Consider the following 13733-nt stretch of genomic DNA (forward strand, 5'->3'; position numbering starts at 1 on the left):
TAATGCATGCATACTTATCCACCAAAAGAAAAAAAAAAATCAAGAAAAATATAGATGGAACCCATTAGAATTTGGCTTCTTGAAACTTTTAAGTGTATATGTACTTAATCAAATACTTTGTACAACAATAAACTATTCATTCTAAAAGGAATAAAACTCTATATTTATGTCAAAACTCAATAACAAGCTTGTTCATAGCATCATATGTCATGAAAATCGCAAAAAAGGAAATGATGCAATTCACGGTCTTCAAGTTAATAAGAGGAAAAACTATTAGAAAGAAAAGGCTTTTAATCCTTATTTTTAAAAACTTTATCTCTTTTTTTTTTTTTTTTTTTTTTGATAGGTAGATAGGGGGAGGACGTAGGTGGGGTTCAAACTAATTATCTTTTAACATGAAACAAATAGTTAACATCATCATTTGAACAAAATAAAGTCAAACAACTTGCCCAGCATGTTAAGATGACTTACAAGTATTGCAGTTTTAAAAGCTGACCAAGTTGTGGAACCAGTGTACCAGTAAGATTTGCATTTCCAAGATCACTGGGTGAAAAGATAATAGGCATCATATTTGTAATAGTTAAAGTAAAGTGTAACTACAAGTCCAAGTAGCATGTCACATAAATAAATCTTACACTCGTGTCACACTATTTTCGCTATCACATGTTACATGGAACCATGTGCAGGGATTCACAAGGGTAGGATCCCAACTTTGCAGAACATTGTTTGGATCAGCTAAATTGGTCTTCAATGCATTCAAAGCATCGCCTGTGTTATACAAATGAGGCACAATCATTAGGTGCAAACATCAATTATAGAATAGTAATTTAAGTTAACAATGTTTTTTTGATAAGCAAATAAATTGAATTAAAATAAATAAATAAACCACAAGGATGCCTGAGTATACAGGCAGTATACAACAGGCAGCTCAAAAATAAAACAAAGACAAAAACATCAAAAAGGGGGAAAAATCAGCAACTAATGAGAAGGCATGGATGCCAAGAAATCAAGAAACCCATCCACGGAGAATGAGGGAGTTGGTGAGGTCCTAGTCCATTCATACAGGGACTTCAGGAGAAGATGCTTCAATTTAACCACACTGATTCCAAGAAGGTAACAATGTTAATGTGAAAGCTTCAATTCCATACCAAAATGAATCAACCTCTCTCGTCATCGGAAACTGCCAGTACTCACAATCTTCTAGTGAGATGCCATCCAGTTAAAATCACAGTTTTTTAACAGTACCAGTACCAGTACCAGGAAAAGGAAAACAGGCTCAACTTAAGTGACTTTCCCATATAAAACAACCAAGACCAAGTTGCTCAAGTGAGGCAGTGCAGTAAGTGCATAATGAATCAAACCCTATTACACAACTCCACACTGTACAAATACTAAGTAAACAGTCCCACACAACAATGGAATTTCAAATCCTATTACTCATACCACAATAAAAAAATGACACACAAGACAAAAGCAAAGAATAAACATTTTTTCAAATAGTTACAATATGCTGTTAACCCGCAACTTGAACCATTTTTTCCCTAAACCCTCAAGCACTCTGTGCATGGGGAGACGCGACGCCAATTAAGGTACAAACCTCTTGGCAAAGCAAAGAATAAACCATTAGTACGATCCTTCAATTCAGCAATTAAAACATTACAAGAGCTAAGGTAACTAGGGATCAACATAGGTTGCTAAGCTTTCTTTTATATTTTTGTTATGGGTACAACTTAGGTACTTTAGAGTTTAGAGATTCCTCAATTTTGTATTGTATTTAATTGTTCTTGGAATCGATAATACTGTTTGTATTTTGTTAATTAATACAACCTACAACCAGCTGTTTAAATTTAATTGGAGAACCTATTGTACTGCAACTGCAGCTAGGATACTGTACTTAAAAGCTATTTAATTTTACCCTTTTGTTATTCCCCAAAATGTGTAGATTTGGCAACTAAAAAGGAAATAAACAGAAAGTGAAAACCAGTGACACTCAAATTCCTTGAAAAACTCGGAATTTTAATCAAATATCGCAGCAAAGCAAATTTCCAAATACAGCAATTCGAAATTCCAATTTACAGCTAAAATTACAAGAACATAAAAAAGAGAAAAGAAAAGAAGAGCGAAGAAAGAATCACTAACCTTCGGCATTAGCGGAAACCTTTGATACAAAATTAAACAACAGAATTGAACAGAGAAAAGCGCAAAGCGAAACCAAAGCCACCAACCGCTCCATTAATAATAAAAATTCCATATATATCCTTAAATAAAATTCATGAGTTGTTATTACAAAGTCCCTGAACCACTTCTGGGTTCAAAAATCATTAAAATTCTCGAACCCCGTTGACCGATCGTTTTGCTTGTTGATAATTGGAGAAGGAACAAAGAAGAAAATGCATGCAGCAACACCGAGAGAGAGAGAGAGAAAGAGTCAAATACTCAGACAAACAAAGAACAAAATACTAAAATAATTTAGACAGAGAACTGAGAATTTTCAAACACACAGTTCAACAAAAGCAGGTAAAGAAATGAGGTGGCTGGGCTAAGAAGTCAATGTCTTTTTTTCTTTTTCTTTTTTTTTTTATGGTGATATTTATTTCTGGTGTATTGTGATGGGTTTGGTATTATTTATTATACAGAGAAATGAAGAAGAGAGAAGTGTAGAGAGTCACAGTAGAAGAAGAGAGGTGAGCGGGTCAAAGACGCACGAACACACGCACGCGACAAAATGCTGTGTCCCCACCACCACTGCTTTCCTTACTTAGTCCCTTTACTATGTACTTGCTTTTAATTATGTCCTTCCTAATTAAATAAACAAAAGTGAATTTATCATTCTTTGTTAGAAATAGAATCTTACTCTTTTTTTACTCTTTTTTTTCTTTTATGAAATAGAATCCCACTATTTAACTCCAATATTGGGCAACTAGTTAGTAAGAGTCATTGGCATAAGAGGTAATACGTCGGATGCTATTTTAACACACCAAAACTTACTTTATTAATTTTAACACTTCACATCTTCTATTTTAACACTACACTATAATAAAATTATCTAAAAAAACTTAATTGTATTAAAAAATTAACAAAAACAAAACAAAACAAAACCTAATCCACGTATCACTGGCCATCACACCACACATCCCACTACCATCGTCCACCACCAAGGACACCAAAACCACCACGAAACTCATCGTAAAACCAAAACACAAACACCCACATTCAACCCAAAGAAAAAATCTCATTTCTCAAACCTCCAAACCCAATTACAGAACTAATAAAAAAATGTCGGACTATTTGTTTTTTCACACCCGTACTTGATATAGTGAATTGCTACTTCATTGTAGCAAGTTTCTACTTTTTTTTTTATTCTCTCTCTCTCTCTCTCTCTCTCTCTCTCTCTCTCTCTCTCTCTCTCCTTGCCACCATCACCTCCCACCTCTCAATCGTCTTTGCGGCAACACAATGGTGGTGGGTTCACAGTGGTTTGTGGGTTTTATTAAAGGATTTTGGATTTTTCATATTAAGGTTTTTTGTGGGTTGTTTGGATTTGGATTTTTTTTTATTAGGGTTGATTGTGGGTTGTTGGTTTTGGTGGTGGATTGTGGGTTCTAGACTATCGGTCGTTGGTTTTGGAGGTGGGTTGTTGAGTTTAAGGGTGGATTTGTTAGGTTTGGGTGGGTTGCAATTGAGGTTGCTCCGTTGTGGAAGGTGGGGATGCGATGGTGGGTTTGTTGGTGGTGGGTGGTTATTATGTGGGTGTGGGGCTGCGATGGTGGGTTTGCTAGTGGTGGGTGGTTACTATGTGGGTGTGGGGCTGCTACAATGGTGGGTTTTCAGGATTTTTGGAGATTGTTGGTTTGCTTCAAATGAGAGAGAGAGAGAGAGAGAGAGAGAGAGAGAGAGAGAGAGAGAGAAATGAATAAATAAATTAATAGTGTTGGCTGTAATGTGAAAAATAAGAGATGAAATGTAGGATGAGTTGTGGAACAATGTGTTAAAGTAGATAAAGTAGCTTCTTGAGGTGTTAAATGAGATTTTTTTTAGCACCACAAATGCAAATGCTCTAGTACCTCTTTCTTATCTACATCTCCATCTACCCTTTTTTTTTTCTTTTTTTTTTTTTTTTTTAAGCTAGTTTTTGTGGTTTCTATGTATTTTTGTCTTTTTTGCCTATCAACATGTCTAGATGAAATGTAAGATATGTGAGGTTGAATTTGAAATTAAATTATTTGTTACTTTAGTGTGTTTGGGAACATCTTATTTCCGGTAGCTTATTTGCATAGTATTTATTAAATTATATAGTTTTATGTAACTTATATGTATGACGAAAAGCTAAAAATTAGATTATTTGCACACACAAAAATAAAATGAGATAAAATAAATAAAAAGAAAAAAACAAATAAGCTAGGGCCAAACACATAGATATGTGTCTTTTTATTCAGTTTAATTTTTAAACCAAAAAAAAAAACCATTGGAAAAACAAGTTCATGAAAATATATACTCAGTAAAGAGTAGTCATGTAGTCCAATTAGTACTTCTTAGTATTTTCTTTAGAGATGTCCATAGTTCAAAATTTCAAATCCCCCTTCCCCAACTATTAAATTATCAACCAAAAAAAAAAAACACTCGGAGCTTGATAATATGTTTTTAGATCATAACTCATCTCCCACATTTTTTTTTGTTGCTAATTCCAATATTTTTATTTTTAAGACTTCTGGTCCATTCAAGGGGACCCATAAAATTGTAATTTTATTACAAAAAATGTAGCTGCTTTTTAACTGTAAAGATCACTCAAAGGTGTCCATGGGTTGGAGGACCATCTTAAAGCTTAGAAATGAGATAAGAAGGTTCATACAGTTTTAGGTGAAAGACAAGAAAATTATTTTTCTATAGCTTGACAAATGGCATCTTGTTCGTTATTTACGATGCAGAAAGTAGCTTTGAATCTGGATGGATTTAAAATTGTCGAGTAAAAATTGTATGGAAGCTTGCAAGGTTTTTTTTTTAATAACCAAAAAGGGAGAAAAGCGAGATACAAAAGTTTTTCAAAAGGGCTGGATTAAACTAGCAATAGTTCATTGGCATTTGACATGCCAATTTAGCAACTGACCAAACAGATTTTTACAATCAGGTGGGGCACTAAGAACATATTGCAGCAAAGTCCATTTTGGTTCAGAAAATTTAGATCAGCAAATCTGGTCTGTTGAAGCCAATCTGGAGTCTTCTTATGCCGAAAGACTTAGACTATATAAAATACTTAGCCTTGTAGGGTTGAAGGACAAGGATGGAGCAAGATGGTCTCATACAAAGTATAGTTCTTTCTCTTGTACAAGTACATATGCTAATATTAGAATAAAGACAAAGTGGTTGACTGGTGGAAGTTATTGTGGTTCAAATTTATCATCACTAAACATGCTTTTATTTGATGATTAGTAATAAATAATAAGCTCTTAACACAAATTTTTAACATGGAAACCATCTATCTTTGTGTGGAGAGGGAGAAAACCATAGGTTGAAACCAGTTGAATAATCCACTATATTTTGAAAATGATTAAAGCAAAATTAGCTTATGTTTGTAAAGATGCGAAATTCAACTGTCTTTCACCCAATTGTCCTCCTTCGTCATCTTTTTGTAGTGGTAAAGACGTAGGCATTTGCTGCTTTTCCATTAGAAGAATAGTTTTCTCTATTGGAGGATTTGTTGCTTTTTTATTTGACATAATACTAGCTTTTAATGGATAATATATTGCCTTACCATTGGACAATGTGCTTACCATTGGGCAATGTGTTGCTTCCTTATTTGACCAATATAATAACTCATGCATTTAATGCTCTACACACACACGCGTCTACTTAACAAGTTGGTTCTTTGTTGGAATATGATCAAAATTTTGTTATTGTAATTGTAGTAATCCTAGTGCTAGATGAAGTCCTTCACCTACAACTCACATTATTCACCATTATTTACGTAGATTTTGTAGATTAACCCATTATTTCACTAATGGACACCATTATGTACATACAGTACGATCCTACAATCTCATATACCCAAAACAATCGTTCATATTCAAGGATCAATAGGATCATATAATCCTTCGTGACCCTAGTTTTTGGCCATTTTATTTGGTAGAACAGAATCCTACTTGGTCCCAAAAGAAAATGAAAAAGGCCTAGTACAATCATTCTTGTTGTTCTTTACTTTTATCGTATGGGAAGAAAAAGATATCCTTTACAAGATAGATTATAACCAAAAAATCAAACCCACAAGTACACAACAATAATACTTACGTTTTTAAGATGGAGATAAAGATCAGAAGGTGACATTTTTTGAGGTAGATTACACTTTATGTAGCCATTAATGCTTTAAAGATTTACTAGAGGCTGAGAGGTAAAACGGAGGATAAAACATTGATTTGCAGTGTGAGAGTTTAAAGTTAAAAAGGAGAAGAAGAGAGTTAGAAAGTGGCGTAGGTGAGATATTAAATGTTAAATGAATATAAATGTGCCACATTTTGAATTTTGCTTGTTAATCGACCACCTCTTTTTCTTTCTTTTTTTTTTTCTTTAAAAAAAAAAATCTTTTACTTTATTCTGACGTTAAGTTTATTGTATATAAATAGTAAATATATTACTAGGAATTTGTATAGTAAATAAATAAGTGATGCCAGTAAGAGTTTTACAATTTTTTTTTAGAAGAAAGCTGTGAATTCTATTAAGACTAATTAACCAAATCGGCTAAAATTACAGTATCGAGATGTGAAGAAAAATCATCCATCTACACCAATAGAACCATAATATGACTAACATATCAAGTATGGTTGTTAGTGACAAAAATTCCTTGTCACCGAACATGTGAAAAACTAATACTACAAAAGGCTTCTTCAAGAATCTTCGCATCAGAAATCATATGACCAAACGAGGCAAATGATTCATCCTTACCTCTAAAAAAATTGATAATCATTTCCAAATCTCCTTCAAGAATAATTGAGAAAATGCATATTTCATGAGCAAAACTTAGAGCTTTCACTGCTGTCATTACGTTTGATATATAGATTCAGTGAAATAATTAAGATCCAAACATAGAGCTTTCATTGCTGCCACTACGTTTGACATACACTTTTAGTGAAATAAGATCCAAATGAATAACCTTTGTTCGTAGGCAAGACAAGATGTATTCCCTACTCATTGAAGATTGTGGAAGCAATGTACAAGATTGAACAAAAAGTAATAAATTTATGATTCAAAAGTACGTTGATTTCAAAATTTTAATAATAATATTTCTATGCTAGATCAACTACATGAAATTTTGTAAGTTATTAAGAAGAGCTTTGAAAGTATAATCTAAACAATCCCAAAGACAAATAGTTTGGGATATGTTTCTATTATGGAATAATAAGCCATTATATTTGTGTAGACACTTGATTTTGCATCCATAATTTAATCTTGGAATATGGTTAGAGTGACCATTCATATACCCAAAATTTAGAGTTGCATTACATGCATTAATTCATTCATTGCATATCATAAAAATAATTTTGAGATTCTAACAATTGCAATGGTATGTCCGATTCCTGAATCGGACCGTCAGATTGACAGATATCACAAGATCAAGTTTTCACGGTCTGCATGCATTTTGTTTGGGAGAACCGATCACGCATGATTAATTTAAATTAATTCTGATTGGTTAAACTATTAAAATTAAGGGATAATTACACTTTATCCACCCGTGATTTGCCTCTAAGTTGACTTATCTACCCGTGATTTCATTTTTGACACTTTACCCACCTGTAATTCCCTTCGTTACTATTTTGTTACCCACTTCCAGTGCAGATGTTACTCTAATACAAAAACTCATAAAAAACAGAACCTAAAACAGATCAAACACTCCTCACTCCCAAAACACAACTATGATCACAATGCAATGTGCTTGAGATAATGGACTGAGAACCACCTGAGTTTTGATCATGCAAGCAAATCGAGGAAGAAGGAGACACAGTGTTCATCTGTTCAGCTGTTGCAGATAGATCCTTTTAATTTTTGAAACCTAGGGTTTTAATTTTTTTTTTCGAAATAGGGTTTTTGCTTGCTATGTAATGGCAAAGAAGTAGGGGTTCGAAGGTTGTAGCAAGCAATGGTAGAGAGGCAAAATTAGTGCATATACCCATATCAAGTTCCAAATAAAAACAAACTTATTTGGGATTTTTCTAACACTGCATGTTCAGTAAGCTAGAAGGTAGAGAATCCTAACTAGTAGTATTACTATTACTCATACAACTGATATAGGAATCCTTGTAATTCACCAGAACAAAGACAAACGGGCTTAATTGGCAAGAACAAACAAACCCAGCTCTGAACATTGATACAATGTTAGTGAATCTAACCCAAAAATTGGATCTATTAAATAGAGAGCCCAACTAGTACATAGACATATATAAAGTTATAAATTCCGAAACACAACAATCGGATTTAGTTTGACTAGTATGATCCATTTTTGGTACTCGTGTATTTCTTTAGAGAGAGTAACAACAAATTTCTTCTCATTGGCTTTTAATTGATTTGCAAAATCAATCATCAAATGATTGAAGACAACACCAAAAGTTTCTACTCCAAGAAAATCAATGTACTTTGATGTGAGATGTATGTCATTCCACAAATAGATTATATTGCTTTCAAATTTACTAGATATAGTTGTAGCTTGAAATATTTTGGAACTTTTGCATGACCACAAGCATTAGTTTGGTAAGCATGTTGGATGAGAGTGTGTTTTGGGAATGAGGAGTGTTTGATCTGTTTTAGGTTATGTTTTTGATGAGTTTATGTGTTAGAGTAACGTCTATACTAGAGGTGGGTAATAGAGTACTAACGGAGGGAACCATAGGGGGGTAAACTGTCAAAAATGAAACCACGGGTAGATAAGTTAAATTAGAGGCAAACCTCAGGTGGATAAAGTGTAATTATCCTTAAAATTAATTAAATACTTTTGTGATTGGTTGTTGGTTAGTGTCAAAAATAGGTTTGCTTGCATGTAAATAAAGTGGATAATCAGATAACACATAAATTATGGATAATTAAGTCTTTTTGGAATATTTATCTATAAAATAATTATCATTTTAAATACCTAAATATCAAAAAAAATGGATTAATTTTTAGAATATGAATCAAAAACGCGTCCAGGTGCAATTTCCGACTCAAAAATCTCCAGAAAAAAAGTCCAAATCGGATCAAAACTCAAACGCAGGCTTGACACCCAAGAGGGCTTGTTGGCACTTCCCAAGTACCGATTGACCCAAATGCTCAACCCGGTCTGGGAACGTCATGATTGAGATAAAGTCTATCTTTTTTGACTTTTTAGAGATAAGAACGCATTCCAATTTGTATCTGATCTCATTCAGCTTATTTTTTAAGCATCCCAACTTCTGTAAATAGAGGAAAAATATCAGAATTAAGAGTTCTTCTTTTCTGACTTCTTTGTTCCCCTTACGTTAAAGACATTCTGGAAGCTTTTGCTTTAAGAACTTTATTGTGCCTTGTTCTTAATTCATGTTTGTCCTGCTTAGATATTGATAGGTCAAAAATGTATCGACCCATTGTGACGAATTAACCAATTAATAAACCAAGTTAATTAATCAATCCAATTAACATGCAATACGTGTAATAGCATAAACAAATTATCAACTAAGTTAATATGTAGTTGAAAATAAAGTTGACACGGTGATTTGTTTACGAATGGAGAAAACCTCCAAGATAAAACCCTACCAAGTGATTTTAAGGTCATCACTTCCGAGAATCCACTTTTATCACAACAAACGATTACAAGTAAAAGAATCTCAATACCTTATACCAACCTACAGTTGAATCCTTACCTCAATACCCAATTAGACTTGTTTTGTAGTGACACTCTCTCATTTTAATGCACGGCTCCCAGTACGTGACTAACCAATTGATGCACAGATCCAAGTATGTAACTAACCACCAACTTGAGAAGGATGTTGACTGCAAAGTTCTTCAATTCATCAACACAATGAAGATCACAAAGCTCCTTGATTACAAAATCCTACAGCGTACAAACGCAATAGCTTCTTGAATAGAAAGCTCATATTTATTTTTGTTATACTAAAAGCCCAATTAGACAACATTGTCAACTTGTAGCTTTATGTGGAGTCTACAAACAGGACAAGAAGCATGGTTTCGAGTCAACCACGTATGAATACATGCAGGATGGAATGCATGGAGACATGTAGGACGCTTAACGAGGCTCTCACCCTCTAGAAACTCCTCAAGCCAGACAGGGCAGTCCATGGCATCTTCACCGACATGGAAATTTGTTTGTGGTAGGTCCGGCATAAGAGGCTGACAATCATGAGGAAGCTCCGCATTGTGCTCAACCAGTTCTGGTTGGTTCTTCATCTTCCACCAAAGAAAGTACAAAATCAAGGTAACGATGAAAGCAACGACTTGAAATTTATATGCATGCTACGAATGGAACCATGAAATTTAGGATCATCTAGGACCGGACAATTCATCTGGAGGGATTTGGGAAGTAGAGTTGTTGTCGAGGATCCAAGTAGCGTTTAGATTATGCATACTATTAAAATCTTGCCGGAACATTTCTTCCTTTTGCCACTCTTTCCATCTTTCTGCCAAGCCATCACCTTCAAGCATTCTAACTACCTCTGACATCTTCGGCCGTTCCATTGGGGCGCCTTGTGTGCAAAGTAGCGCCACTTGGATCAGCTCTTCCACCTCGGCCTCAACATATTCACCCTGCATATCAGCATCCACTAGTGCCTCCAACTTCTTATCTTCAAGAAGTCCTTTCACCTAATGAATTGTCAAAACTAATGTCAGGCAGTACAATGTAACCCAAAGGAAAAAAATGTATGATGTGCACTCATTTAAGAGGATAAAAACAAGTTTCACCTGTATTGGGAAGTAACAAAAGCCAATAAGCAAATTACAAATACAACCTTAACCATAAAGTGGCTCAACGCCCTATAAAAAACCAATTTGCTACATTATAAATTCAATCATAACCAATTCCCTAAGATGCTCGTTAAATGAACCCAAAATAAAACTCTCTTTAACGATTGAGCTAGGTCTAGAGAGGAAACTTTAGACTATAGTAACAAGTAAAACCCATGTAGTATATAACAACACCCAGTGAAACTCTGCTAACATGACATGGGCTACCTAAACTGGCGTCAATATAGGGTTATAACAAGCCACGTTCAGTCTGACCATAGGCCCTAAAAACGCGTAGTTGATTTAATAGAACACAATTTTTACGTCTACCCTCATACATCACCAAATTTAAAGTATGATGATGGCAATAGTTTTTATTTTTTTAAATAAATCCTGAGGAAAAATTATGGTTAGCTTTAAAAATGACTTCCAGAAACCCAACACTATTAAGATTAATTATATATTAATTTTCTATATAAGAAAAATAACCACCAGCATTTACATTCTCATGCCATTACGCAGTGCAAGGTGGAGAGCTTTGGCAAAATGGCAGTGACACAAACGGAGATCGAGGAGGGTGACGGTAACCAATGCGATAGCTAGTGCCAGTGAGTGATGAGCTTGCGAAGGGGTTGTCGTGGATTTTGTTGCGTGATGGCAAGTGGTAATAATGGTTGGGGTTTGGGCTTTGATTTCTGTTTGGCTTGGAAACATGGGTTGAAAGCAGCAGTGACAAGAATTTCTTTTTTGTTTTTTTTTTATTGGGTTAAACCACAACCTCACCTCCATCCCGTTATTACGGAAGGAGGAAGTGTGAAGTGTCATTCGAGCTAAAGCTCATTAGCGCTACATTCTCCTTATCACAGACTGTTTAAAGCAGAAAGCTAGAATATCCGGAAACAAGACAAATTCAAAGAAGGATAGAGAATTATTTGAAATAGCACCATGTCCAATGATAAATTAGTGACAAACAAACATGTAATAGGAAGATGTGAATTACTTACCCAATCAAGTAACATGACATCGTCATCATTTGCAAGCCGAGCAAGATCAAAAGCTCTTTGACCAGTTATTAGTTCAAGAAGCATGACCCCATATCCAAAAACATCAGTTTTTTCTGAAGACTTTCCAGTTGAGAGGTACTCTGGTGCTATATGCCCAATTGTGCCACGTACAGCAGTGGTCACATGAGTATCTTTGTAATCCATAAGTTTAGCCAACCCAAAGTCTCCAACTACTGCTTCAAATTCCTTATCCAACAATATGTTTGCAGCTTTTACATCACGGAGAATAATTTTAGGATCACAATGATCATGCAAATAAGCAAGCCCCCTTGCAGATCCTAATGCAATTCGTTTACGTACAGGCCAATCAAGTGCAGACTGTGATTCCGGACGGTCTACAATGATGAATCAGAAAAACATAAGAATAATCAAACATCTTAAGAACAACACACCAATAACATTTGAGATTTCTTTTTGGTGTCTGCATGGGTATCTGGAGATGTAACTTGTGTTATTTGTAAACTCGAATGGTTTGTTTGGATATAGAGCCCCCAAGAAGTCCAACATACCCAAATAAAAAGAACATAGTTGGTTAATTCAACTTATTCTCCCCCTATCCTCCACTTGACTTAGAAATGAACTTATATTGAATTTTACACTTAAATTTAATCAAGATTAGAGTTGACCTTTGCATTGAATCAATGAAAATTGTTTTAAAATATTAGAAAAAGTGTAGTTCATAGAAAAGTGGCTAGCAAGAGTACCTCTTAAACATGATGCTACACTTCCATTTACCATAAAGGGATAAACAAGCAACCGTTCTGTTGGTGTCATGCAAAACCCACGAAGACGAAGAAGATTACGATGCACAGCCATGCTTATCATTTCTACCTCAGTTTGGAACTGCAGCTCCCCACCCTGGGTACGCTCCTCTTTGAGCCTTTTTACTGCCACTAGAGAACCATCAGCCAAACGTCCTTTATAAACTTTTCCAAACCCACCTCTTCCCAGAATATTTTTGTTGCTAAAAGTATCTGTTGCAACTTGCAGTTCACGCAGAGAAAATCTCTTGAGCTGGCCCAGGTGAACTTCTGGATCTTCTTCAGCTGGAAAGACAGGGATATATAAAAATGCTTCCTATGAAGCAATAACATTATGTTTATAAAAACTGCATTGACTCTCTAACCAGGTACATCAAAGAAATGATCCTGTGGTTTCCTTCGTCGCCACCAGGCAAGCGCAATTGCAGGGGCAGCAAAAAGTAGAGCAGCACCAGCAGCAACTCCTCCAGCAATTGGTCCTGTGGAACTACCTGAAACAATTCATCAATTTAAATAGAGAGGTTGTGGCTCTCTTAAGCAAATCCCGATCATAGCAGGTGACAGAATTCACAAATGGCAATGATGGCAAGTTCATAGAAGTTAGCATTCCAACACATGTTATCTCTGTGTGTGACCATTTAAAGTGACAGATTGTGACTCTCTTATGTGAACCAAAATTGTAACAGGCAAGATAACTCATTAATTTCAATGATGATGGAGTTGCTCTATCTCTAAGGTATCATGCTCTTTGGGAGAATTCAACCAAACCACCAAGTATATCTACCAGAGGACTTTACAAATGACTTCAATGTCATCCTCCTCCTTTCCTTTATCCCTCCTATTTTGATTGGTCAATAGCATCCCCAACCAATGTCAACTTTCTCCTTTTCTTCATCAAGGAGAGGGGGTGGGCCATAAGAAGTTGGAGACGGTTTTCAAGCTCCAGCAGTGA

General features: G+C 35.0%; 1 protein-coding gene across 13 annotated transcripts in view; it reads right to left on the reverse strand.

Moving 5' to 3' along the window:
* The window catches only part of LOC126707688 (BRASSINOSTEROID INSENSITIVE 1-associated receptor kinase 1-like), a 57711-nt gene that overhangs the window by 32866 nt on the left and 11112 nt on the right, over window positions 1–13733 (reverse strand). For 3 of the 13 annotated variants that reach the window (XM_050407526.1, XM_050407525.1, XM_050407524.1), the window contains exons 2-3: window positions 636–768; window positions 472–543 (exon numbers count right to left, since the gene is read on the reverse strand). The exons of 3 other annotated variants lie outside the window; for them this stretch is intronic. In XM_050407526.1, coding sequence (XP_050263483.1) covers window positions 472–543; window positions 636–768 — 205 coding nt within the window. Of the gene's footprint in view, window positions 1–471; window positions 544–635; window positions 769–2139; window positions 2601–10646; window positions 10816–11960; window positions 12356–12724; window positions 13067–13146; window positions 13273–13733 lie in introns of those variants that run through there. 7 more of the 13 variants (XM_050407534.1, XM_050407531.1, XM_050407533.1 and 4 more) reach the window with 6 other exon arrangements.

This window comes from Quercus robur, chromosome 11 (genome assembly GCF_932294415.1).
Source record: "Quercus robur chromosome 11, dhQueRobu3.1, whole genome shotgun sequence".
In the NCBI taxonomy this organism is placed as follows: domain Eukaryota; kingdom Viridiplantae; phylum Streptophyta; class Magnoliopsida; order Fagales; family Fagaceae; genus Quercus; species Quercus robur.